Source organism: Xiphias gladius, chromosome 6, assembly GCF_016859285.1.
Source record: "Xiphias gladius isolate SHS-SW01 ecotype Sanya breed wild chromosome 6, ASM1685928v1, whole genome shotgun sequence".
NCBI classification, from domain to species: domain Eukaryota; kingdom Metazoa; phylum Chordata; class Actinopteri; order Istiophoriformes; family Xiphiidae; genus Xiphias; species Xiphias gladius.
The window spans coordinates 254369-279764 of record NC_053405.1 but is presented as its reverse complement, the minus strand read 5'-3'; the positions used below and the strand labels follow the sequence as shown (position 1 = coordinate 279764).

The 25396-nt window shown below is 41.5% G+C and overlaps 1 protein-coding gene and 1 long non-coding RNA gene across 2 annotated transcripts; both read left to right on the top strand.

The window, feature by feature from the left end:
* The first annotated feature begins 7111 nt into the window (after window positions 1-7111).
* LOC120791120 lies at window positions 7112-8389 on the top strand. Its single transcript, XR_005707606.1, has 3 exons — window positions 7112-7357; window positions 7522-7797; window positions 7939-8389. It is a non-coding gene; the product is annotated as an uncharacterized LOC120791120 (long non-coding RNA).
* A 9259-nt stretch (window positions 8390-17648) lies between these two features.
* On the top strand, window positions 17649-25131 carry LOC120790307 (mitotic spindle positioning). Its single transcript, XM_040127679.1, has 4 exons — window positions 17649-19706; window positions 22667-22893; window positions 23197-23235; window positions 23803-25131. The coding sequence occupies exons 1-4, from the start codon at window positions 17744-17746 to the stop codon at window positions 23890-23892; spliced, it is 2319 nt and encodes a 772-aa protein (XP_039983613.1). The 5' UTR covers window positions 17649-17743; the 3' UTR covers window positions 23893-25131.
* The last annotated feature ends 265 nt before the right edge of the window (window positions 25132-25396 follow it).

Here is a 25396-nt window from a genome sequence, read left to right as displayed (position 1 = left end):
TCGGCCGAATGGTCTTGGTGACCGGAGGACTTTCCTGTTAGCTCTGCTTCGTACTGCTTTCGTTTTGTTTGCACCTTCGCAACAGTGAGACGTCCGTGGTTCAGAGAATTCGCATCAGGAACTTTTGTTATTTACCATTAAGAAATACACATGACACATGCACGATGAAGTCGTTAACAGGGAAGAGCAACATGAAATTCCTCAGGCCTCGAACATTATTTAGAAGTAGAATATTAATGAAGCATTCAGCTCATAAATCCTGACACATTTCTCTCCCTCTCTAATCGAGCATCAGCTGCTTTTAACAATAAAAAGTTCTGATATCTGTGATCCTGGTCTGATGTTACCTACTAGGTCCTCAGATTAAAACCAAATATTGCAGGTGTACTCAGCCAACTTTTCTTCTTCTTCTCTCCAGCCTGTAATCTGCACACACTGTGCCACCCTGTGGAAGCATCCTGCCATTACAAGTATGTTAGCAACAGACGTCACGTGTAAAAATGAATATAGTCTAGAATGTTATAATCCTTCAGATTTCAGTCTTGTTGATTTGGCAACAAGACTGTAAATGGCGATTGAGCAGCTTATGTGTCTGTTACAGCGCAGCCAAACAGACTCAGGTTGTTTTGATATTGGAGTCAATCAGTAGTCATCACAACTGGAGACGTTTGAGGGACGACTGCTGTCAGTGCTTGCCTCGGTGACGGATACACTGTGTTTCCTGTGACTGCTTCACAATAAAAGCCCCAGTGCTTTTCCAGTTGAAGAGTTTTAATGTGAAGCAGCAGCACTAGGAGATGTTGTGTTAGCATTAGCAGTAAGTTAACCCTTTAACACCATTTGTATATTTAAGATGCAAGTTTCTAAAGACCTCCAACATCAACAGTCATTACCTGAGAAAACTCTTGTATACAGCAGATAAAAATTTCAAACAGATATAAAGAAATATAAATAAATGCCAAAAATGTATATTTCTAAAAAAAAGTTGAGATTAATAAATTGCCATAAAAACTATGACATATGACACAAACAAAAATCATATAACAATTTAAAGTTGAATCCATCACAATCCAATAAACACCTCAGTTTTTACAATTCAGAATTTTCTGATATTTATTTCATGTGTCAGACTGAGAGTAACAGTAACAGTGAAGCTGATTATAATCACATCACATTACAAACACAAACTCTGGATCACAGGCTGCAGCGTTGCCTGTGAAAGTTATTGCAGATTTCATGAAAATTGAAAAGGGTTATGACTCTAACCAGTTTATTTACCAAATCTTCTCCTTACATTAACCAGACTGTAGTTGCCGTGAGTAGATATTGTTTAGTGTATTTTTTTATTTGCACATGACATAACAACAGCATAAAAACAGATAACAGATGTAAAAGACATGTTGAAAGAAAGATGTTAAAAATTGGATGTAAGTGTTGCTGAATATCTAAAATATCTGAGCAACAGGGTTAAAAAAAATCATCAACTTCACGATTAATATAGTAACAAAAAACAAATAAAAAAACATCACATCTAATAAAACATTAATAAATGTTTTACCTCCTGTATCTAGATGTCACAAATGAAACTGGTGATAAGCTAAAAGTAAATGAAGTGAGAGTTTAAATATGAGATACGAGGACCAGCTGCGTCAGAGAAGATACAGGTTTGGCTCGGATCCTAAAGTCTTTGAACGCCGGTAAAATCCAACACACACAGGTAAGTTTTAAATGATATAGTGAAATAATGCCAGCACAAACAAATGGTTAGGTGAATAAGTATTTGGACAGTGACATTTTTCGTAATTCTGCCTCTTTACAAAACCACATTGGATTAGAAACAAAGCCATCAGGATGTGACTGAATTGTAGACTTTCAGCTCTAATTCAAGGGGTTTAACAAAAATATCACACTAACCGTTTAGGAATTACAGCCATTTTTACACATAGTCCCTCATTTTCAGAGGCTCAAAAGTAATTGGACAACTGACTGACAGTCAGTTTTATTGCCAGGTGTGGCCTGTTCCCTCGTTATTTCATGACAAATTAAGCAGATAAAAGGTCCTGAGTTGATTCCAAGTGTTGAATTTGCTTTTGGTGGCTGTTCATGAGAACTCTCAATATTCGGTCCAAAGAGATGTTGATGCAAAAGAAGGAGGCCGTCGTTAGGCTGAATAAACAAAACAAACCTATCGGACATCTGTCTGATAAGCAGAAACTTTGGTAGTGGCCAAATCAACAATTTGGTGCATTCTTGAAAACAAGGTATGAACTGGTGAGCTCAGCTCCACCGAAAGGTCTGGAAGACCACGAATGACAACTAAAGTGGGATGATCACTGAATTCTTTCCTTGGTGGAGAAAAACCCTTCACCACAGCTAGACAGGTCAAGAACAGGTGTAACATTGTTAAAGTCTAAAATCAAGAGACCTCTTCATGAATGTAAGTACAGAGGATTTATCACAAGGTGCAAACCACTGGTAACACTCAAGAACAAAGGCCAGATCAGACTTTGCCAGAAAACATCTCAAAAAACTCAGTCCTGGAACGAGATTCTCTGGACAGATGAAACCAAGATTAACTTGACCCAGAATGATGGGAAGAGAAGAGTCTGGAGAAGGAAAAACGGCTCATGATCCAAAGCCACATCATCTGTCAAACATGGTGGAGGCAGTGTTATGGCATGGGCACGTATGGCTGCCAATGAAACTGGGTCACTGGTGTTTATGAAGATGTGACTGCTGATAGAGGCAGCAGGATGAATTTTGAAGTGTATAGTTCTATACTATCTGCTCAGATTCAGCCTAATACTGTAAAGTGACAGGACGGTTCTTCACATTACAGATGGATAATGACCTAAATATACTGCAAAAGCAACCAAAGACCTTCTCAAGGCAAAAAACTTAATATTCCTCAGGGGCACAGGCAGTCACCTGACATCAACCCAACTGAGCATGTTTTTCACTTACTGAAGACAAAACTGAGGGCAGAAAGACCCATAACAAGCAGCAACTGAAGGCGGCTGCAGTAAAGGCCTGGCAAAGTATCACAAGGGAGGAAACTCAGCATTTGGTGATGTCCATGGGTTCCAGACTTCAGGCAGTCATTGACTGCAAAGGATCTTCATTCCAAGAATTGAAAATGATCCTGATATTTATAATTATGTTGGTTTGTCCAATTACTTTTGAGCCTCTGAAAATGAGAGACTATGTATAAAAATGCCTGTTAATCCTAAAGGGTTAATGTGATATTTTTGTTAAATCCCTTGAATTAAAGCTGAAAATCTACACCTCAATCACATCTTGATGGCTTTGTTTCAAATCCACTGTGATGATGTACAGAGCCAAAATTATGAAAATTGTGTCACTGTCCAAATATTTATGCACCTAACTGTACATGCATAAAACGGGCTTTTCAGATTTTGGTCCCTTAGTTCCCAAAGAGTCCAGTTTGAGGTCAGTTCACCCTACCACACTGTAGGTGAGGTGGACTTTCCCTAATGTGCATAGCTCACCATCAAAGGAGGAAGGTAACGTCGAAGTACAGGTAGGAACAAAACTTGACAGGAAAAACCTGACCTATTAAAAGGGGAATAATTAATTAAATCCTGAAAGCTTCTTCACTCGTTTCTTTTTGTTGTACAACATATCATTCAAAGTTCTCATTAACAACATTAAAACTCACATCCTTAGCTGCCTTAAAGTTATTCTTTTCTCAATGGGAACTCTGTATTGAATCAGCCATTATTGGCTAATAGCTAAGGTGGCAGAAGCTATTTAAAGTTAGCAACTTCAGAGTCACTGCTGAATGTGGTCACACAGACCTGCAGGAATGGAGTGGGGAACCCAGATAATTGTAGGTCCTGGTCCTGGTCTAGAAGTGACAATTATTTCTGTAATGTTATTTTAGACTGTTTTTTTTTTTTTTTTTTTTACCTGGGTTATATAGACATTCATTAACAGTTTAATGCTGCCACATTCAGACAACTTCTCAGAGACCACAACCAGTTAAGACCTCTTCAGTAAAAAATCCAGGGATCTACCTCTGTCTCATATCTTCACACTGTGATGCAAACACCCAGCTCTGAACTCTAACGTAACAGGCTGACTCTGCAGAAACAGGTCCTGTTGGTTTGATTTAACAGAATGAAACCTGTTGCAGAAACTTTCCTTCGGGGTCTAAAACAAACCCTGTCCTTCTACTCCTGTCCCCTCTCCTGCTGCTGGACTCATCTGACAGCAGACCTGATGACTGCAGATAGAGAGGAAGATTTAATGTAAAACAGACAGAAAGTTCCAGGTCCCAGACAGGAGCCCTGTGGAGCTCCTTTGCATGTAAACTTCACAGATTCACTGACAAATATGAATCCACACCCTGTGATACAGTTTGTGTTGTATCATGTTATGTTATCATGATCATGTTACTGACAGAATGATTATGTCTATTTGTAGTTTTTCTTTTGTTTTATTTCTACGTTTTTTAAATGATTTTTTTTCTGAAAGACGATAGAACGGAAAAAATATGAAGGAGCAACACTATACCATACAACATTCCCCTAACCCCAGTCTTCCATCCATCCCTAACCAACCAACCCATCAACCCATACCTCCACTGCACTGAACTACCTAAACTGAACATGTAGAAAGAAATAAGTTCAATAAGAACAAAAAAAGGTTATAGTTTATCCTCAACAAACAAAACAAACGAAGAAGCAAAGAAAGTAAGTTGAGTAAAAGTGTAGAAATATTATCAGGAAAATGTACTGAAGGAATTTAAAGTAAAAGTCAGTTATGCAGTGTGTTGAATAATGGAGCCACCAAAGTCCTGAGCGATTACAGTGTTTTGTGTTGAATAAGATAAGAACTTGTGCACAGTGATTATGATCTTATGCACGCAAGCAAGATGTTTTATTAGACTCGAGTCTGTGACCTTTGACCTTTTCATGTCCATCACAGTTCTGAGCTGAGCCGGAACCCTGGAGAGCAGACAGAGCTTGTTCCTGCAGGTCCACAGATCCTTTGTGGTTTATAAAGATCTCAGCATGTTCAGAAGCTTCATGCTGGTTTATTTCTGCCTGTTCAGACGCAAACTAAATTACTTCATAAATCACTTCCTGTTTGTGTTGAACTCTCCTTTAGTTGATGAAGCCCCCGCTTCATCAGCCAATGTCTGCCCCTGCAGCACTGCTCTCTAATCTACCCACATCTGCTCAGGACCCCTGGACACTCGCTGTAAGTCGGTGGTTTGGAAGCGGCTCCACCTTAAATCATTCTCACAGAATGAGAGAGGAGAAAGAGACAAAAGTCAGAAAAAGTATTGTCATCTTTCCATCCTCCATCCTGTTAATCGTTCCATCACCCTGAGGTCCTGCCCTCCACACTAAAATTTTCAAGGTAAAACACTCCTGTAAAATTTTGAGCCGGGTGATTTGCTTTAATTCCTGAAGTTTTGTGTTTGTTTGAGCCGAGTGAGATCAGTGAGACTGACAGCAGTTTCTACTCAGCACCTCTCGGACCCGTCGCAGGAGGTGTCTGAAGAACAGACCTGTCTTAATTATGGCTTTATATTGTTTTCATTCGATCAGAGAGAAAACCACCTTACACATCATCTATAATTAGACACACAACAGCCTCCATCCTTTCTGGAAAGTATTAGGCATGATGCAATGCATGCTGGGAAGTGTATGCTAATACGCTAACAGTGTTTCTGAATAACTTCATTTGATGAGTGAAGTAAATGATCCATTGGACATTTAGTCAAACTGAACTCTTGATTATTAGTTTTCAAAGTGATAATGATTTATTTAAACTGACAAACTGAGTTAATAATGAAAGTTTATTTAATGTAACTGATGATAAGATTTTACAGTGCAGAGGAAAAGTAAACAAAGAAAAAAGTTAACACAACTTTCACTCGTTGTCATTAAAACATGAGAACCATTAGATTGGTTGACACAATTTCAGTTGTTACTTTAAATGCTGATAATTAAGGTTTCTAAGGCCAAACACCTTGTAATTGCTATTAATGCCAAATAATAAATGTTGGTGTTTTTACAGTGCAGGTTGTGAACAACTGAAATGTTTATTTATTTATTTTATTTTATCTGAAAATATAATGAGTAAAAATAGATAAATCCAACATCCGTATTAGCCTTAAACAACATGCCTGAGTTTCCAGAAAACCTGATCTGTTGATCAGTCGCCTTATTTCCAGAGTCCAGGATCAGGTTTCTGTTTGTCGGTGCTGTGTGAAGGACTCTGTGAAGACCCCACCCAACCCGTTTGTAGAGTTGGAAGCTGGGATGTCCTGCAGCCTCTTCCTGTTGTCGTGGTAACCAGCTGACTGAAGGTCAGGGTCGCCTCCTGCGGGAAACAACAACGACGGCAGAGAAGTGATATTATCAGATGATTATCATTGATATGATTTTGTTGGTATAGTCGGCCAAGACAGAGCTCAGCTGAATTATGTTATAATCGTTGTCTTTGTCACAAGATTTATTGTGCAGGATTTTGGCACATGCCCTGTTTTTTTTTTGTCTTTTTTTTTTGTTTTTGTTTCCACAAAATCGAAACAAACGAACAAACAAAAAAGCACGTTATAAGAAATAATAAAAGAGAAAAAAATAAAATAAAATTTCTGTTAGGAATCCTGCAAACTACAACCACGGCAACATGATCATCAGGATGATTACAGCAACGATTATTATTTTAATTCAGTCCTCACTATCATTGAATCATATTATAGTTTTTCTCAATTGTTTTCACACTCGCACTGGAACTTGAGACACAGTGACTAAAACCTGAAACTCATGTACCTTATCTTACACCAATTCTGCACAAATACAAACACATTCCCTGCTTTTCACTCACTGTGCAGTCCTAAACCAAACTTCTTGCAAAACACGACTCACAATTCTCTACACTCGGCACAGTCTTCATTGATCAAATCTCTTGTGTTCACGTGAAAAAACGCTGCCCTTCAGAATGCTAAGCTCAAACCACCAATCACACCATTGAGTCCTCATATGGGCAAACACCTGTTGCTTTTCAATTAGCAATCATAGCTTTAGCAATAAAAGGGCCAAAGGTGAGCTCTCTTGTGTCGGAGAACAGTGAATGCCAACTTTGCAGAGAAAGGTAGAGCGAGAGTCAGAGGAGAAGGACGAGGACAAGCAGGACCAGCAAGAGGAAGACCAAGACTACGACGCAGGAGAGCAACTGCCTCTGATGAGATTCGGGCCACTTTGTTGGCCAGCGTGGTCAATCATGGTCCGACGATGATAGAGGCAGGGTTGGGAGGCCAGACAAACTTGAGCCACTTCACTTTGGCTTCAATCGTCCAGACACAAAGACATGAGAACACGTAAGAATTCTACTCCCCTTACTGTAGCACTACATATCAAGACAGAACTCAATAATTTCTGTTGAACCCTGTAAAAAAATGTTTCTTGTATGTATAAAATTGAGAACTGTACTCCTACTTTGTCAATGTGCAGTATTGTTACTGTATTTTTCTAATAATTATAGTGAATATTTTAAAGAACTGAAAGAGGAAGATTTTTGACACCTCAAGAGGAGACTGAAACACACGATATTGTCGGAGCAAATAATGCTTTAAGACCAACGCAAATACAAACTCAAATCACTGAAGACCACGGTATATTCCAAAATACTGAACAGGTGACTTTGTCAACACTCGACCATGTCCTACAGTGAAACCACCTAAAAATGAAGCAGGTCTACAGGGTGACATTCGAGAGAAACTCTGAAAGAGTCGAAGAATTGCGCTATGACTACGTGCAAGTAAGACCTCTGCATTCCAATACTGTAATTGACTGCATCCAATCCGCACTGTACAGACACATTATGTGTCGTAATGTTTTATACCTCACAATAATGATTGCTTTAGGTCTTTGCCTGAGATTGCTGTGTTGTTTGTTTCAGAGAGTTCTTGAGTTAGATGCAGCTGCAGTTCCCCACTAGGAAGGAACGTCATTGGCCAGCGTGCTATTGTTGAGGTTCCTGGTCCGCAAGGGGAAACATCACCACGTGCGCAACTATGAATGACCAAGGCGTCCTCCATCCCCATCAACCCTCGGCCCCCACAATACTGTCCATCTCATCACTTTCCTGGACACACCACAAAGTGTCCTCACTACAGCAGAGCAGATGGACCGCCCAACACAACTGGTCCACAACTGGTTCAGCAACCTCCCACGGTTTTCCGCTCTTCAGCATTCATATTAACGCAAGCTCATGAGCACATACCCCTCACACAAGTAATGGAAGAAGCATATGTGGCGATATCAGGGCTGGATTTGTGTGTGAGCTTTTTTATTTGTGTTTAGAGTTTTAATGAGCCATGCGTTCAGAAAACGTGTTTCAGAAATTGAGAAAAACTGTAAAATTTTGATTTACAAATTGTTTGATTTAATGTATGACAGTGAATAAAAGTTCATAAGTTTTGTCTTTAAAAAAACTGCAGCTGTCAGATTAATAAAAAGTGCAGTAAAAAGTACAGTATTTCCTCTGAGATGTGGTGGAGTGGGAGTATAAAGTAGCAGGAAGTAGTCTAGTGAAGTACAAGTACCTCAAAATTACATATATACTTGATGCTACATGTATACTTGATTACATTACCAGAGTAAATATACTTATTTACTTTCCACCCCTTAACGAAACTGCTCCTGATGATGTTTTTAAAGCTGAAAGCTTCAGACTGAACAACAACTCTTTAATCTGTTAAACATCAGTGTGTGTCTGTGTGTGTGTGTGTGTCTGTGTGTGTCTGTGTCTGTGTCTGTGTGTTTGTGTGTGTGTGTGTGTGTTGCTGAGTAGTAGAATATTTCAGGAATGCTGCTGACCAACAGAAACACACACACAATGACTGACCACACCCATCACACACACACTCACACACACACACGCACACACACACACACACACATACTTGTACCTCTGTCTTTATGAAGACACTCATTGACATTGACATAATGGATTCCCTAGCCCCTTACCCTGACCTAAACCTGATTCTAACCTGAACCTTGACATCAGGTCTGAACCTTCAAACAGCCCTTGGAAGGTGTGAGGACCGGACAAAATGTCCTCGCACTGTCAGGTCTGTAACTCAAACTGGTCCTCACGAAGATAGAAGTACAAGCACACACACACACTCACACACACACACACACACACACACACACACACACACACACACACACACACACACACACACACACATACACACATTCAGTCTGTGTGGATCAGTCCTCCATCAGCTGGCGGAGTTGAACCTGCAGGTGAGTCTATGTTCACTTTGTTTCTGTTTGTTCTTACCTGTGTGACATCATCATGACATCACCTACCTGTGTGTCTCTGATCAGCTGATTGGTGATCAGCTGCCGGATGAATCTACAAATCAGTTTGATAAAGTTACAATCAGTGATGTAATGAAATGTGAAGTGTATGTTAGCCCCGCCCACCTCCGACATTCAGACAAGATGATTGGTTGCTGCTGACACTCCCACAGTGATTGAAAGCTGTGTTTCTACGGTAACAACAGGAAACAACTGTTTGTAAACAGTGAACAGGTTGGGTCCTGTCCAGTTTGTTTCTCTCTGAGTCCTGAACTCTTTTAGTAAGTGAAAATGAAAATCTGCAAACGCAGTGAGAAGAGTTTTCTAGAAGAGTCTGAACCTGTAAACAGGAGGAAGGTCGCTGCACTAGAATCTGTGAGAACCTTCAACTTCAATTGGCTGTTGATTTGCAGTGAAGTGGGAAGAACTGATTTCTGACACTTTTTCACTTGTTTTAAGAAATGAAAAACTCAGTTTAAAGAAAGACTTAATTTAAAGGGTTTTTTTTACAGTGTAGGTGAGTTTCACTCTGATTTCATTTATGATCACGTTAAAACTAAAACAGACTCAGTTTTAAGCTTCAGATTTCGAATGTGGTTCATGTTTGACTTTTAGTTTGGTTTCTACTTAAATATTCATGTATAAGTTTAACTGAACAGCGCAAGGTCCCAAACGTTTGCATACGTACAGCTCATACAAAAAACCAGCGATTACAGAAAACAAGCTCACAACATACAAAAGTTATAATATTCCACAATGAGTTAAAGGTTCATATTGTTATGTGTGCATTGCATGACAAAAACAAAATTATACGTCACTGAACCAGTCACTGGACCCGGGGTCGGAGTCCAGAACCAGTGGACGAAGTAATCTCAGAAATACTTTCAGATGAACAGAGAATTAAAAATCTCCACTATACAGGCAAAATGGCCTTTGTCAGTGTTAACAATAATAATAAATATTAATATTATTAATAATATACACCAATCAGCCACAACATAGAGACCTGTTACCAGGTTTAAACTTCGTGGCTACAGGTGTACATTGCTTTCAGAACGTTTTCAGACCCCTTCACTTTTTTCACTTTTTCTTATGTTGCGGCCTTTTGCTAAAATAATTTAAACTCATTTTTTACCTCATCAGTACACACTCAATATCCCATAACGACAAAGAGAAAACTGAATTTGATAAATTTCTGTAAAATTATTAAAAAGGAAAAACTGAAATATCAGATTGACATAAATATTCAGACCCTTTACTCAGTGCTTAGTTGAGGCTTCTTTGGCAAATGATGAAGTAAGGTGACGTATAAAGAGCAACAAAGCCTCATAGGGACAAGGGTGGAGTGGATGGATGGGTCAACAAAATACAGGACCGTGTCCTGTTCACACAGGAGACCGTTGTTCATTTGCTATTTAAAACCAATAGTCAACATGGTTGTTTTTGACCATGACCATTCCACAACCTTAACTGTGTGTTTATTGTTGTAACCATGACAACAAAGGTCCTCTAACATTGATGAAGTACTTACTTTAACACAAACTACGATCTTTCCCTAAACCCGAACAAGTTTTTTTTTGTGACTAAACCAAACCGTGACTGTTCCTTATGCTTAACCACATGTTTATTATTGTAACCATGACAATGAACGTCTGGTACACCTGCCACCATATTTCATGAGACACTCCTATGGGTCGCCTCAGAGGGTGGGGACAAACAACCTATATGGTCGTTCTGGTTGGACGACTTGTTGCTTCTTGGGTATGATGCAACAAGCTCTGCACACCTGGATTTGGAGATATTCTGCCATTCTTCTCTGCAGATCCTCTCATAGTCTGTCAGGTTGGATGGGGACCATTGGTGGACAGCCATTTTCAGGTCTCTCCTGAGATGTTTGATTGGGTTCATGTCAGGGCTCTGACTGGGCCACTCACAGACATTCACAGAGTTGTCCCTAAAGCGACTCCTGTGTTGTCTTGGCTGTGTGCTTAGGGTCATTGTCCTGCTGGAAGGTGAACCTTCTGCTCAGTCTGAAGTACTGAGTTCAATGGACCAGGTTTTTATTAAGGATATCGCCGTGCTTTGCTCCGTTCTGCTTTCCCTCAACCCTGACCAGCCTCCCTGTCCCTGGCTCTGAAAAACACCAGCAACAGCATGATGCTGCCCCCACCACGCTTTAGCGTTGAGATGGTATTGGTCAGGTGTTGAGCGGTGTCTGGTTTCCTCCAGACATGACGCTTAGAATTGAGGCCAAACAGTTCAATCTTGGTTTCATCAGGCCAGAGAATCTTGTTTCTCGCAGTCCGTCCGCCAGGTGCTTTTTTTTGCGAACTCCAAGCGGCTTTCATGTGTCTTTCACTGAGGAGAAGCTTCAGTCTGGCCACTCTGGAGTAAAGCCCAGGTCGGTGGAGTGCTGCAGTGATGGTTGTCCTTCTGGAAGTTTCTCCAGTCATCTCTTCATCTCTTGTCTTCTCTTGGTCATCTCTCTTACCAAGGCCCTTCTCCCACATGGCTCAGTTTGGCCGGGCGGCCAGCTCTAGAAAACCTTCTTCCATCCAAGAATTATGGAGGACACTGTTCGACTGGGAATCTTCAATGCAGCAGAATTTTTTTTGTAGCCTTTCCCAGATCTCTGCCTCAATACAATCCTGTCTCTGAGCTCTGCAGGCAGTTCCTTCGACCTCATGGTTTGGTTATTGCTCTGATATGCATTGTCAGCTGTGAGACAGTATATAGACAGGTGTGTGCCTCTCCAAATCATGTCCAATCAATTGAATTTACCACAGGTGGACTCCAGTCAAGGTGTAGAAACATCTCAAAGATGATCAAGAGAAATAGGAGGCACCTGAGCTAAATTTCAAGTGTCTGAATACTTATGTCAATGTGATATTTCAGTTTTTTCTTTTTAAAAAATTCTGCAGCTGTCAGTAAATGTAGTGCAGTAAAAGTACAAAATATTTCTGTAGTGCAGTAGAAGTATAAAGTAGCAGAAATTTAAAATACTCTAGTAAAGTACAAGTACCTCAGAACTGTACTTGAGTAAATGTTGCACCTCTTTGTCTCTGGCAGGCTTGATGGTGATTGGTTCCTGCTGGCTAAGGGTCTGACTAACATCATCATCATCATCATCATCATCATCACCATCATCCAGACCAGAACCAGTAGGAACCAGTCAGATCCAGCTGACACCAGTCGAGGTCAGGATGTTCAAGTACACTCCTCCATGGCAGGTTCTCTGTCACAGTCTGGACCAGGAGACCAAGGTGAGACAAACAAGAAAACAAACCAAAAATCCAGTTTAATTCAGCTGACAAAAGTAATTAAACTTAGTGAATGAAATCCTAATGAGTTCATTTGGGAGGACTGGATACCAAGATGGTGTCACATCTATTCCTATAAAAGTTACTGAGTGGCTGAATAAGATGAACAAGGCTTTTGGGCTTCTGTCCTCTGGGGGTTTTGGGGTTCTTGGGGTTTTGGGAGTCCTTCCTTGCAGGCTGGCTTCCTGTTGGCATGAATTAATGTGAAACGTGTGAGGTGACGTCAGATGTCAGAGACCTGTTTGACCAGGCGGGGGCAGCAGCCTACAAACTAAACCACACACCAGCACCTGAACTTACTGAAAGTCACGATTTACACCGAAGTCACAGGCAAAAGTGAAAGTCATTCACTTTTACTCACAAACCTCAGAATAAAAACTATTTCTCAAACTTGTTAAATGTCAGAGAGCTGCAGAGTCTGTGGAGATGGTTCACAGTAGATCCTCCATGACTGCAGCCCAGAGACAGAGAAAACTGTACTGAAGTACAGAACCTGGGTAAATGTACTTAATTACTTTCCTCCACTGACAAAAAGACATTTGAAGAAATGAGATTTTGTGTCTTTGTGAAGGTGTGTGTGTGTGTGTGTGTGTGTGTGTGTGTGTGTGTGTGTTTGTCAGGGTGGGCGGGGTCTGTGTGTGGTGAGCGGGGCCTCTGATGGGATGATAGTGAACTTTGTCAGTTGTTATTGAGACTGTTTCTGCTGCTGCTCACGGGAAACTGATCTCAGGTAAGAAAGTCAGCTTCAATAAGAAAAATCTGTTTTAATAACAAAAATAAAATATATAATAACAAAACCATCTCTTAACACTAATTCAAACACAGAATCAAAACACGAACATGTTAAAGTCCAATCTGAATGTTTCAGAGTGTCAGTCTGCTCTGAATTAAAGTCCCTGCGGAGTTTTGGTTATGTTAATTTCCATGTTTGAAACAGTGATTAGAGTCAATGTTTTCGGATGAGAAGTCTTATACCAAACTGGACGCAAAATATCTAACTTTTACAATTTCAAAAATATTTCTTGTGTAAAACGTAAAAACTGATGGCGCCCCCTACAGGCTGCAGAGTTCATTACAAATACCATACTGATGAGTTCTCTGTTCTTAGCAGAGGTGGTGGAAGTACTCAGATCTGTTACTCCAGTACAAGTACCAATACTACATTGTATAAGTACTCTGTTACAAGTAAACGTCCTGCCCTGTAAAGGTATGTGAGTATAATCAGGAAAATGTACTTAAAGTATTAAAAGTAAAGGTAAAGTAAAAGAGAAATATACCTGTGACTGTTCAACTGTTATGTTACTGTTTATTATATCATTAGATAATTATCACCGATGCATTATTAGGTAAACTGGATTTACTGTTGTAGCTGGAGTGGAGCTGATGTGAACTGTGTAATGTAGGACTGTAACTACTGATTATTTTCATTATGGATTAATCTGCAGATTATTTTCTCCATTGTTTGTTTGGTTGATAAAAATTCAGAAATAGTGAGAAATGCAGAGCTGAAACAATGTTTTGTATAAACCTCAAAATGAATCAAATGATTAAAAGGAAAAGCAGCAAAGCGTCGCATTACAGAAGCTGGAAACCGAAAATATTTGGTATTTTGACATGAAAAATGACCTGAATGATCAGCAGAATAGTTGCCAGTTAATTTTCTGTAAATGGTTTCAGCTCATATTTGATAAACTCTTTTCGTGTTTTGTATGAAAAAATCTTAACCTGTAAAGTAACTAGTGACTCAAGTTATGAAATAAATGCAGTGCAGTAAAAGTATAAAGTTTTATGAAAAGAAAATACTCAGATAAAATGTTCTGTTCCTGGGGTCTTAATCATGTAGAGTTTGTCCCAAAGGTGGCGCTGCAGTAAACATCATGTAATTCAATCTTTGTGAAGACCAGTGAGTTATAGACCTGAGAGTGTGAAGACATTTTGTCTGGTCCTCACACCTGGGCTGTTTGAGGGTTGAGACCTGGTTTTAGGGTTCGGGTTTAGGGTTAGGTTTTAGGTCAGGGTAAGGGGCTGGGGAATTTCAATAACTGCCCTGACAAAGATCTAAGTACAAGTATGTGTGAGTGTGTAAGTGTGTGTATGTACGTGTGTGTGAGTGTGTGTGTGTGTGTGTTTTATCAGCAGACCAACAGACTGACTGCAGGAGCGGCAGCTTATCAGAGTTGGACAGACTGAAGTAAAACTAGTGAAACACATGAAGCATCAGAGGAGAAGCTGCGTCTGTGTTTTCTCTAAACATGTCCACACCTACACCACGTCTCACGCTTCATCCGTAGCGACTCAGATTGACTCTCAGAGCCTCTCAATGAGTCAGTTTCAGCTAATTTATCCTCCGAGAGCCCAGTGTCACCTCTGCAGGGTCACGTCGCCTCGTCAAGCCAGGAGTTACATGTTTGTTTTTAGCTGTAATTATTCAATTTCATTGTAATATATTAATAAATTGTTCCTGGTGCAAAAACTGTCAGTGGAGGAAGAAGTACTCCACTCCTTTACTCAAGTAAATGTAGAAATACCATAGTCCAAAAATACTGAATTCAAAACGTACTTAAGTACAGGTACACAATGTAATGCAGAATGGAACGCAAACATTTACTTTAAGTATCAAAAGTAGAAGAATTCATTATGCAGAATGGCTCCTTTTCGTAGTGTAATGTCATTATAGTATATTGTATTATTCTCATTGTATCACTAAAAAATGTGGAGCCAAGTTTAGATACTTGGACTCTACTGGGTAAATGAATGGACACAGTTTCTGTGCACTGTGTGTTCAGGTTTCTAATGTTTTCTGCAGCGGTTTGGGCGGGAGACTAATTTATCTTAACTCTGCAAATAAAACAGGATTCCAGTGAGGTCTCATTACATACACGCATGCGATAAATCTTGTGCTGTATTTTTTTTAATATGAAGTACAGTAAAAGTGTGGAGGCCAGAGTCAGATGGACTTCAACCTTTGCCTTATGCTCAGGTTATAATGAAGACCTGGAAACCTGTGACGTAAAAAACGCTTTGTGTGAGTCTTAAACTCACAGTGACGCTTCACACAGTAATCAGAGTGTGTCGAGGAAACAGGCTGAAATATGTCGAGGTTTCAGATCGTTCAGACTTTATTATTGATTACCATGACAACCACTACAGATTGCTGGGATTACACTTGTTGATTTAGTTATATGCACAGGTGTGACAATAGATTATTGAACAGGTGGGGGGCTTTACTCAAGTAAAGTACAAGTAGCTCCAGTTTCTAATTAAGTACAGAACTTGTGTAAATGCACTTAGTTACTTTCCACTACTTCAAACTGTTTCTTGTATCTAGCACAATATTAGAGCCTCTCCGGTCGGTTTAATACTGAGGCTACACTTTTACATCTGTGCTTTGTGTTTCTAAAGTTTTATTACACTATCGTCACTGAGTCTGGATTTGAACCTACGACTTCGTTCAGAATCAAGCTGTTGTTTTGTAATCCGATTAAAAACTCTTCTGATCGTCATCTGATCCGATTGAATAGATCAATCATTGAGCTGATCTGCAATTAATTCAACAAACTGATGAATTTTAAACAGTACAGATATGTCTGAAAATCTGTAAACAACTTTTTGGCTGAAACTGATCCGTTCTTTAAATTTCATCATTTTCAGTAGTTGATGAATTGTCATTACTCTGAACTCAGATGTCTGTAAACGACAGCGGATGTGATTATAAACTAATTCCAGTGATAAAATACAGGAATGATTGAGTCCAGCTTTTGGAACAAATATTTTCCGCCTGTACAGTCACCTGATCTCAGTTACCTTCCTGGCCTGGCGAGCGGCTTTACCACCTACGCTGTTAACTGTGTTATCACATTCTCGGAATTCATTTATATTTTCTCCAAACCATAGAACACAACTGGTGACCACACAGTTCTTCCCAGATGTTACCTGACAGTCACCTGCAGTGTTTAATGAAACCTCTAAACCAAAACACTTTGTTCTCCCTTCACTACATTTCTCTTTAAATCCAGACAATTTATTCCATTCAAATGTCAAAGCTTCAGTCAGTAACATCAGTAAGTTTATCAGAGACTTTATGGGCTCTTTTGTGGTGAATTAAGGGGTGTTTGATTTATTGACATTTTACAGCTTTGTCAATGTTACCCATTATATTCGCCCAAAGTTTAGATGGTAGTAAGACCTCTACAGAAACACTGTTAATCATAGCAATTAATATCTGACAGCTGCTACTGATGATTGAAGGAACAGATTGATATGTAATAATAACATTATATTAACATCAATTCTATTTGTTCTGAAAGACTCTGAATCCCACAATGCTTTGCAAGGGCATACAGGAATTAATTATATTGTCACTGAACCAGTTTATTAATAATACGACCTCGTAAAAAACTAAAGCAGAACTAAAAAGATCAGGTACAGAACAGAGGGACCATAACCTGGTGCTGCTGTTTCCAGGGTAACCAAACCTGTACTTTCAGCTGTTTCAATAGTAACCAATGTGTCCTCTGTGCTGTTTCCATAGTAACTGATCTGCCCTCACTGTTGTTTCCATAGTAACAAACCTGCGTCCATGGAAAAAAACCCGTCCTCTTTATTGTTTCCATAGAAACCAGCACATCTGATTGTGTTGGTTTCTATGCTGTTCCCATAGTAACGGACTTGTTTCCATAGTAACTTTCCTCTCTATTGTTGTTTCAGAGACTCTCGGCTTCTGATCGCCAGGATATTCTGACTGTTCACAGTTTTCAAACATCAAGCTCTGTTCATCGTCTTTGTCCATCAGAACCTCTATCTCCCACCGGCCCTACAGCATCCACTGAAGCTCCAGCTGCAGTGCCCCCCACAGGGCGCCCCGCAGCAGCCCCCATAGCGCCCCCTGGAGCGCCCCCTGGAGTGCCCTCTGCAGCGCCCCCTGCAGTGCCCCCTGCAGCGCCCCACACAGCACCCCCAGCGGTGCCCCCCACAGTGCTCCTTGCACCGGCCCCCATAGTGCCTTCTGGAGCGTCCCCTGGATCACCCCCTGCAGCGCCCCCCACAGCGCTCCCCACAGCGCACCCTGCAACCATGGAGAGCACCCCAAGGAGGTGGGTGCTGAAGCCCCTGTCCCCCCTGCTTCAACCCTCAGACCTGCGAACCATTGCTGGCCCTGTCCAAGGTGACGCCCCCGACCTGGCCGATTCAGTGTTCAGCGCAGACAACATTTCCATCACTTGCAGCCACTCATCGGTGGTTGTCTCCACCCAGCAGGGTGACAGGTCCCAGGATGTGGTGGTTCAGGCACGGCAGGTTGTGGTGTCGCAGGACAGAGGGAGCATCAGCAATGAGTGGCATCCCAGCAGCCCAAGCAACCCCAGCAGTCCCAGCAGCAGCTCAGGCTCTCACTGTGGCTTCTACTCCTTCGTGGAGGATCCGGCGAGTCCTGAGGCTGAGCTGAATGAGGCCTGGATGGTCTCACCACAGCGGCAGGCTCAGCTGGCCACCCTGAAGGAGGAGAACGGATTCAAACTACAGACCTACACCAGCAGCAGGAAGCCAGAGAGTCTGTTCTCAGAGAGCAAGGAAGAATCACAGTACAAAACAGATCCAAAGAATGGCATCAAAGTGGTTGGGGAGGAAGAGGAGAAGCAGCTCCGCAACGAGATAATTCGCAGCCAAGCACCAAAGAAGAACCCAACGTTCAAAGATCAGCTGAGTGCACTGGAGAATCTGGATCTGAGCAGATCTACAAACAAACTAATAGAAGGTTTTAGTGTGAGCTATAGTCCTATCAGCTCCAGACCAGAACCTCCTCGCCCTGCTGAACCTGGGACCATTGACAAGGAGCAGATCAACTTCAGTGCTGCCCGACAACAGTTCCTAAAGATGGAGCAGGGCCAGTTGAAGGCAGTTCTAGACCCTCTGAGGTCCTCAAAAACACACCTGAACTCATCTCTGCAGCAAGATCCTGATGTGTCCTCAAGGCAAGTGGAGACATTTGACAGTGTGCAGGTAAGTGAAGATACAACTCAGTCTAAACCATCAGAAGAAGGTGACACCTACCCAGAGAGGAAGGTGACGATGTGCCGGACTGAGGAGAGTCTGAGCAAACAGAGCAGTGTGTTTGTTGAACTGGACTCTGGCTTGGATGACCTGTTGGTGGAGATGGGCAGTGGCTACACCAGTGACAAAGGCCTGTTCAATGACAATAGTCAACAAGAGAACAGGAGCTGCAAGGCCACGAGTGAGTATGAAACACCGATTGAAAAGGAGATCCGGTTAGTTCAGGAACGCGAGGAGAATCTGCGACGTTCTCGAGGCCTGAAACACAGCGACAGCAGGTTGGAGATGGTTGAGATCAAAATCAAACGTTTACAGGGACCACTAATGCCCGTGAAAGCCAAAGAAAAGACCCGTGTGAGCTTTCTCATCCAGCAAGAGATCCAGAATGAGAACCATAGGAAGCAGATATCTCAGCAGCAGAGTGGGATCTTGGGACGATACAGTGGAGATCCTCCACAGCAGCTGGAGGACATAAAGAGCAAGTTTGACCAACAAGACGAGGACAGGAGGACAGAGGAAAGACCTCAGTCTGAGTCTGGAGAGACATACATCCTCCCATCTCCCTGCTTTCTTCATCGACACCCTGGAGAAACTGAGTTGTCCATCAATCAAATGAGTTCAGCTCCCTCTTCATTCATTGTAAGGGACTCAGAGCCCCAGGAATCAAGATGCTTCCAACGGGATCAAATGACTTCTTCATCCTCCCTCTCCTCCTCCTCTCCCTCCTCCCCAACACCGACATCACACCATGAAATGACCTCAACCATGCCTCGGTCCTGGAGGGAAAACCTTGTGTCCACCGGCCTGCAATCCAGAGGACAAGGAGCCCCAGATTTCATTGAGAAGGAGATTGAGGAGGCCCTGAGACGGGAGCAGGAGCTGAGGGAGTCCAGGGAAAAAACCAATCGGCAGCTTTTATATCCAGCTCCCCTGGTAGAACAGGCAGCCAAGATGGCTGTCAGTCAGTTCTACCCACCTGCAAAAACAGGTAAGTGGTCCTTATCAAGGCTGGATTACAGACCTTGCAAACACAGCAACTACTCCAGGATCCCAGACCTCCAGGAGCCCCAAAGCCCCAGGCTCACTGTGCGTCAGTTGATTTTGAATAATTTAATTTCTTATAATTTATTTGGAATTTGGGATTAAGTGATAGATTGGATTTACTTCATTAAAAATACAGAAACAGCACAAAATCATCTGTGGCCCTGTCTTGTAGAAATACACTGTGTCAAACTCTAGCTCTAACATCTTTATTACTTTTGTTTAAATTTTGCTCCCACTGGACATTTGCCTGAATAAAAATTCACCAAAATTCACGAAATTACCGGACAGGTAAACCTGGCCATGGTCCATGTTTTGGGTTACATGCTTTGCCTGTTCATGGTGGAGGGAAACCGAAGAGTGGAGTCTATGATTTTGGTTCTGACTGAATAGCAGATTGAACTGGAAACCTTCTGTAGATGGAAATACAATGTGATTACTGACAGCAGCTGCTGAAAGAGTACATGTGGACTTGACTGATAAAGTAAGTAGATGAATGTTGACTTGCATCATGTATTCATAAGTCAATTATAACAAGTAATTGCAGTTTTAAATGTTGAATGCTCAGAGTGCCACTGTAGCGCCCCCTGTCCAGAGGATCCTGGAAAAAAGGAAACTTTACTATACAACAAATGGTTTAAAGAAAAAGTTCAACATTTTGATAAATTGAAATGCAAATGTCTGTGCAGTGAATATGAAGCTACAGCTAACAGCTGGTTAGTTTAGCTCAGCATAAAGACGAAACGAGGGAAACAGCTAGCCTGCCTCTGTCCGAAAGAAACATAATCCACCTAACAGCTCCTCCAAAGCTAAATGATTAACACTTGGTGGCTGTGGCTCACTGGGTAGATTAGGTCATTCACTAACTGGAAGGTCCGTGGTTTGATCCTCGGCTCATCCAGTCTGCGTGTCAACGTGTCCGTGGGGCAAGATACCGAACCCCAAATTGCCTCCGCTGTGTCGTTAGTGTGTGAGTGTGTGTGTAGAAAGTGCAGTATGTGTAGAAAAGAGCGATGTTTGACTGTGTGTGTAAATGGGTGAATGTGGCAGTAGTGGAGAGCGCTTTGAGCGGTCAATAAGACTATATAGCTATATAAGTGCAGTCCATTTACCTAAGTTCTGGTTTGTTTCGTCAGTACAAATGGATTAATGTTGCAGTAGAGTCTCCAGGAAGTTACTGCTCAGGGCCAAGAAACAGTCTGGAACATAACCACTCGTAAAACCACAAAATGTCGCTGAACACTTTGATTTTCAGTCAGGATGGCCGCTGCTTACTCGTTCCACCTCCAGTAGACCCAGATATCTGACAGACAAAAGACACTTTGTTGGCGACCTCTCAGAAACACAGCAGGTTTCACCACGCGGCAATACTGCAGTGATACTGCAGTGGTACATGACCTTTGACATCAATAAAAACAGATGTGATGCTGACTGTGGATTCACCCTCTGCAGCAGGTTTTAAATCTCTGCAGGTTGATTTTCAAACAAATGATCTGAAACCGACAGCCACCTGGCAGGAAGGAAAGTGTCTGACATTGACGGATATTTTTAAAAACACTCAGGCTTTGTAGTGAGTAGAGTCAAACCTGAGTGGATCTGGTGTGGATGCTGCTGTGTGTCATATATAAGCCGGAGACAATGAGTAACCTAGTGAGAGAACGACCAAAGTCCAGCAGCTTCAGGAGGTTCAGGGCGAGGAGCTCAGCTGCAGTTTGACTGATGATTAACTGGAAGGTTTTAGCAAGGACTGTTGGCCTGAGAGCGACAACCCTCAAAACATGAAAACACAGACGCAAAGTAACTGACGGAGCAAAAATGTAAACATTGGATTGTAGTTTTTGAAGAATAAAAGGAAAACTGAAGTCCTTCTGACAAATTTGATCATCTGTATTTGTAATTATCAGCTTCATTTCTCTCTCCAAATAGAGTCATATTGAATTCTTTTTTTCTACTAAGACTATTTAACATAACATTTGATGTGATCCCATGGTGTTACCTTAAGCTGGTCGCAGACCTCTGAATCACTGCTGCGTCTCAGATTTTGTTATTGATTCAAAAAAGGCCGGGTGCGCATTGATGGCTGAGAAACAATGGGAACCTGGTCCTCTGGTCCCTATCAATGTCCATCACATCACACATCTCTCCTGGACTGCCAACTTCCCTGACTCTGACGTTTCAGTCACTAAGCAGCTCAATAAAGCTGAAAATCAAAACTCATTGGATGGTATTTACCCTTAGTGAGTTGTAACCTGATGTCAGTTAGATGTAAAGTAACAAAGACATGATTTAGTCTGACAGAAACCACGTAGTGTCAAAGATGACTGGAGGATATATAAAGGAGACTTTTTTTGTCATGTGTCCATGCGAACAGGTTCTTCCTCCTGTTCATACTGGACATTAACAGGTCTCTGCACAACATGTTCCTGATGGAAGTGATGGAGACAAAGTCCTCATTCTGTGTGAAATCAATTCTAAACTTCATGTGAAGTTAATGTGAAGCTTCATCAGTGAGAACCAATCAAATCAGGTGAAGATTTTCTAAAGACACAGTCTAGGAAAGAATTCACTCTTCACGTTTCCGCGCTGAGCCGCAGTGGAGGAACAGTAAAGATCTCCACCCGATGAACTCAGACTGTTGAAACCTTTTTCATATTAACTTCAGATAAAGGTTAGAACCATGTGGACGAGTCAGAGACAAGAATGAAAGAGCTGGTGCGATGACTGAAACAGCTCCACCTGCTGGACAGTGACCTGTGTGACCTCTGCCACTGTATCTTTCTGTTAAAGACACAGTGGCAGAGGTCAGAGGTCAGAGGTCAAGGCTTCAGTCCAGCTGACGTCACACTGTGTCACTCATGATGTCACCTACGATGTCACTCATGTATCTTCCTTTCTGTTGTGTTTCAGATAAACCCGTCAGTCTGTCCTCTTCCTCCCCTCGTCCCTCCGTCCGTCTACCCTCCATCTCCTTCATCACCGCTCAGCCCTGGACCTCCTCCCCCCCTCCTCCCTCCTCCTTCTCCTCCTCCCCCACGGTGGTCCAGTCGGCCCTCCCTCCTTTCAGAGGTCTTACAGAGACACTGCTGCAGGACTTTGAGGACAGACGAGTCAAGCTGAGGCTGGAGGAGAGCTCAGTGAGTCAATAAGAAGGCTCTTATTTTGGAGGTTTTGTGCTTTATCCCTCTGACCCTCTGTGCTCAGGTTTTCACTTCCTTTACTACTTTAGATATTTCGGTTTCAGAGTAACAGCTTCAGGTGTGGCTGGAGGCTCAATGATCTTTGGACTCACCTGTAAATCACAACCGACAGAATTAATGCTTGAAACTACCGAATTAAGAGCCTGGATAGAAAAACATTCAGGCTCTCACCAGACAGGAGCAGGATCTGTCAGACGAAGGTTTCAGGCTTAATGTTTTCTCTTTATGTTTTTGTTTCAGTATGCAGGAATCCAGCCGGTTGATGACGTGAACAACGAGGTACGGTCTTCTTTAAAGGAACACGTCAACATTTTAGAAATAGTCTTGTTGACTCTCTTATGTCACACTCCTGTCTGTGGGGTTCAGCAGCCGACACAGTGGCTCCTCACCACAGTGTCCGGAAACCACCGGACACTGTGGTGTCTCTGCTGCACATTACTAGCAATTTAGCCATTTCCCCGTGCTTCCAGTCTTTATGCTAAGCTAGGCTAACCATGTCCTTACTCCTGACTGAACACAGATAAGAGCCTGATATCAACGAGAAAAACAGGATTTCTCTAAATGTTTTACTTAAGGTAGTTTCTCTTGATGAAAAAAAATTGTCTTTTAGGCTGAAAACGTGCCTATTCAATGCCATCGCTCCGTCTCTCTGTCTGTCTCTCTATCTCTTTGTCCCTTTGTCTCTTTGTCTCCTTGTCTTTGTCTCCTTGTCATTTGTCTCTTTGTATCTGTCTCCTTGTCTCTTTGTCTCCTTGTCTCTCTTCTCCTCATCGCTTTGTCTCTCTATCTCATTGTCCCTTTGTCTCTGTGTCTCCTTGTCTCTTTTTCTCTTCTGTCTGTTTTCAGGTCGTTGAGTCGACTCGAGTCATTCGACATAAAAACCAGCGAGCTCTGCGATGGGAGGCCGGAGTCTTCGCCAACCAGGACAACCAGTAAGACCAGCAGGACTAGATTAAGGACCAGATCCTGCAGGAGGACTTTAAAATGGTTTTAAACTGGAGCACTCCAAAAGAAAAGGCTGCTCCTGATTGGTTCTTTAAGATGACACCTACTCTCCTCGTCCAATCAGTTGCCAGCTGCTGAGAGCCTCAAACAGATACAAACTGTCTGATTAGTTTAGAAAAGAGATGAAATCTGCAGAAATAAAGAGAATAGTGAGTTTGTTGATCTGATGGAAGTTTCTGATTTTTTCATCATTTTAACCTGATTTGAACCTAACCTCGTCAAAAAGTTACACAAATAATAAAACGTATTATTCTGTTTTACTGTCTGTTCAGACATCATAATAACCCACAGAGTACTGCACCCCAGGAAAAATGAAAAGACAGGAAACAAAGTCATAAAGTGAGTGTTAGTTGTGAAATTAAAGACGGGAACATTTAAATAGCTGCTGAAAGAAGAGAATGGATTATTGGTTAAAAAACTACTTTACAATACCTGAGAAAAAATATATCTAAATTAATCAAATTTGTATTGTTTAAAAATAATCCAAAAACCCAGATACAGCTGTTGCAGTGGTAGACGACACCAAGAAACGAACGTATTTCAGCATATACCAAAAAAATTAGTTCAAAACCAGACTGATGTTAGAATCAGTTAAATTATTTTTTTCCCTCATCCATCTACACTCAATGCCCCATAATGAGAAAGTGAAAACAGAATTTTAGAGTTTTTTGCAAATTTATTAAAAAGGAAAAACTGAAATATGACATTGACATAAGTATTCAGACCCTTTGCTACGACACTTGACATTTAGCTCAGCTGCCTCCCATTTCTCTTGATCATCTCTGAGATGTTTCCACACCTTGATTGGAGTCCACCTTTGGTAAATTCAATTGATTGGGCATGATTTGGAGAGGCACACACCTGTCTAAATAGGGTTTCACAGCTGACAGTGCATATCACACCAATAACCAAACCATGCAGTTGAAGGAACTGCCTGCAGAGCTCAGAGACAGGATCGTGTCAAGGTACAGTGACAGGGACAGGCAGAATTGTCAGGGTTGAGAAAATCCCCAAATCCTGGTGTCCAAAGCTTGTAACGTCAGACCCAAGAAGACTGGAGGCTGTAGCCGGTGCCAGAGGTGCTTCAGTACTGAGTAAAGAGTCTGAATGTGATATTTCAGTTCTTTCTTTTTAATAAACTTGCAAAAAATTCTAAAATTCTGTTTTCTCTTTGTCATTATGGGGTGTTAAGTCTAGATTGATGAGGGAAAAAATTAACTTCAACATTTTTAGCAAAAGGCTACAACATAACAACATGTATTAAAAGTGAAGTGTCTGAAAACTTTGTGACTATCTGGTGTGAAAAGGTTTGGGCCCCCTGGTCAAAACTTCTGTTACTGTGAATAGTTGAGTGAGTAGAAGATGAACTGATCTCAAAAAGGCACAACGTTAAAGAGGAAACATTTCTTTTAAACATTTTAAGCCAGATTAGTCT

Coding starts and splice junctions, on each gene's coding strand:
- LOC120790307 (XM_040127679.1), top strand. CDS start 17,744: ATGGAGAGCACCCCAAGGAGGTGGGTGCTGAAGCCCCTGTCCCCCCTG. Junction 19,707..22,666: donor CTACCCACCTGCAAAAACAG/GTAAGTGGTCCT, acceptor GTTGTGTTTCAG/ATAAACCCGTCAGTCTGTCC. Junction 23,236..23,802: donor TTGATGACGTGAACAACGAG/GTACGGTCTTCT, acceptor GTCTGTTTTCAG/GTCGTTGAGTCGACTCGAGT.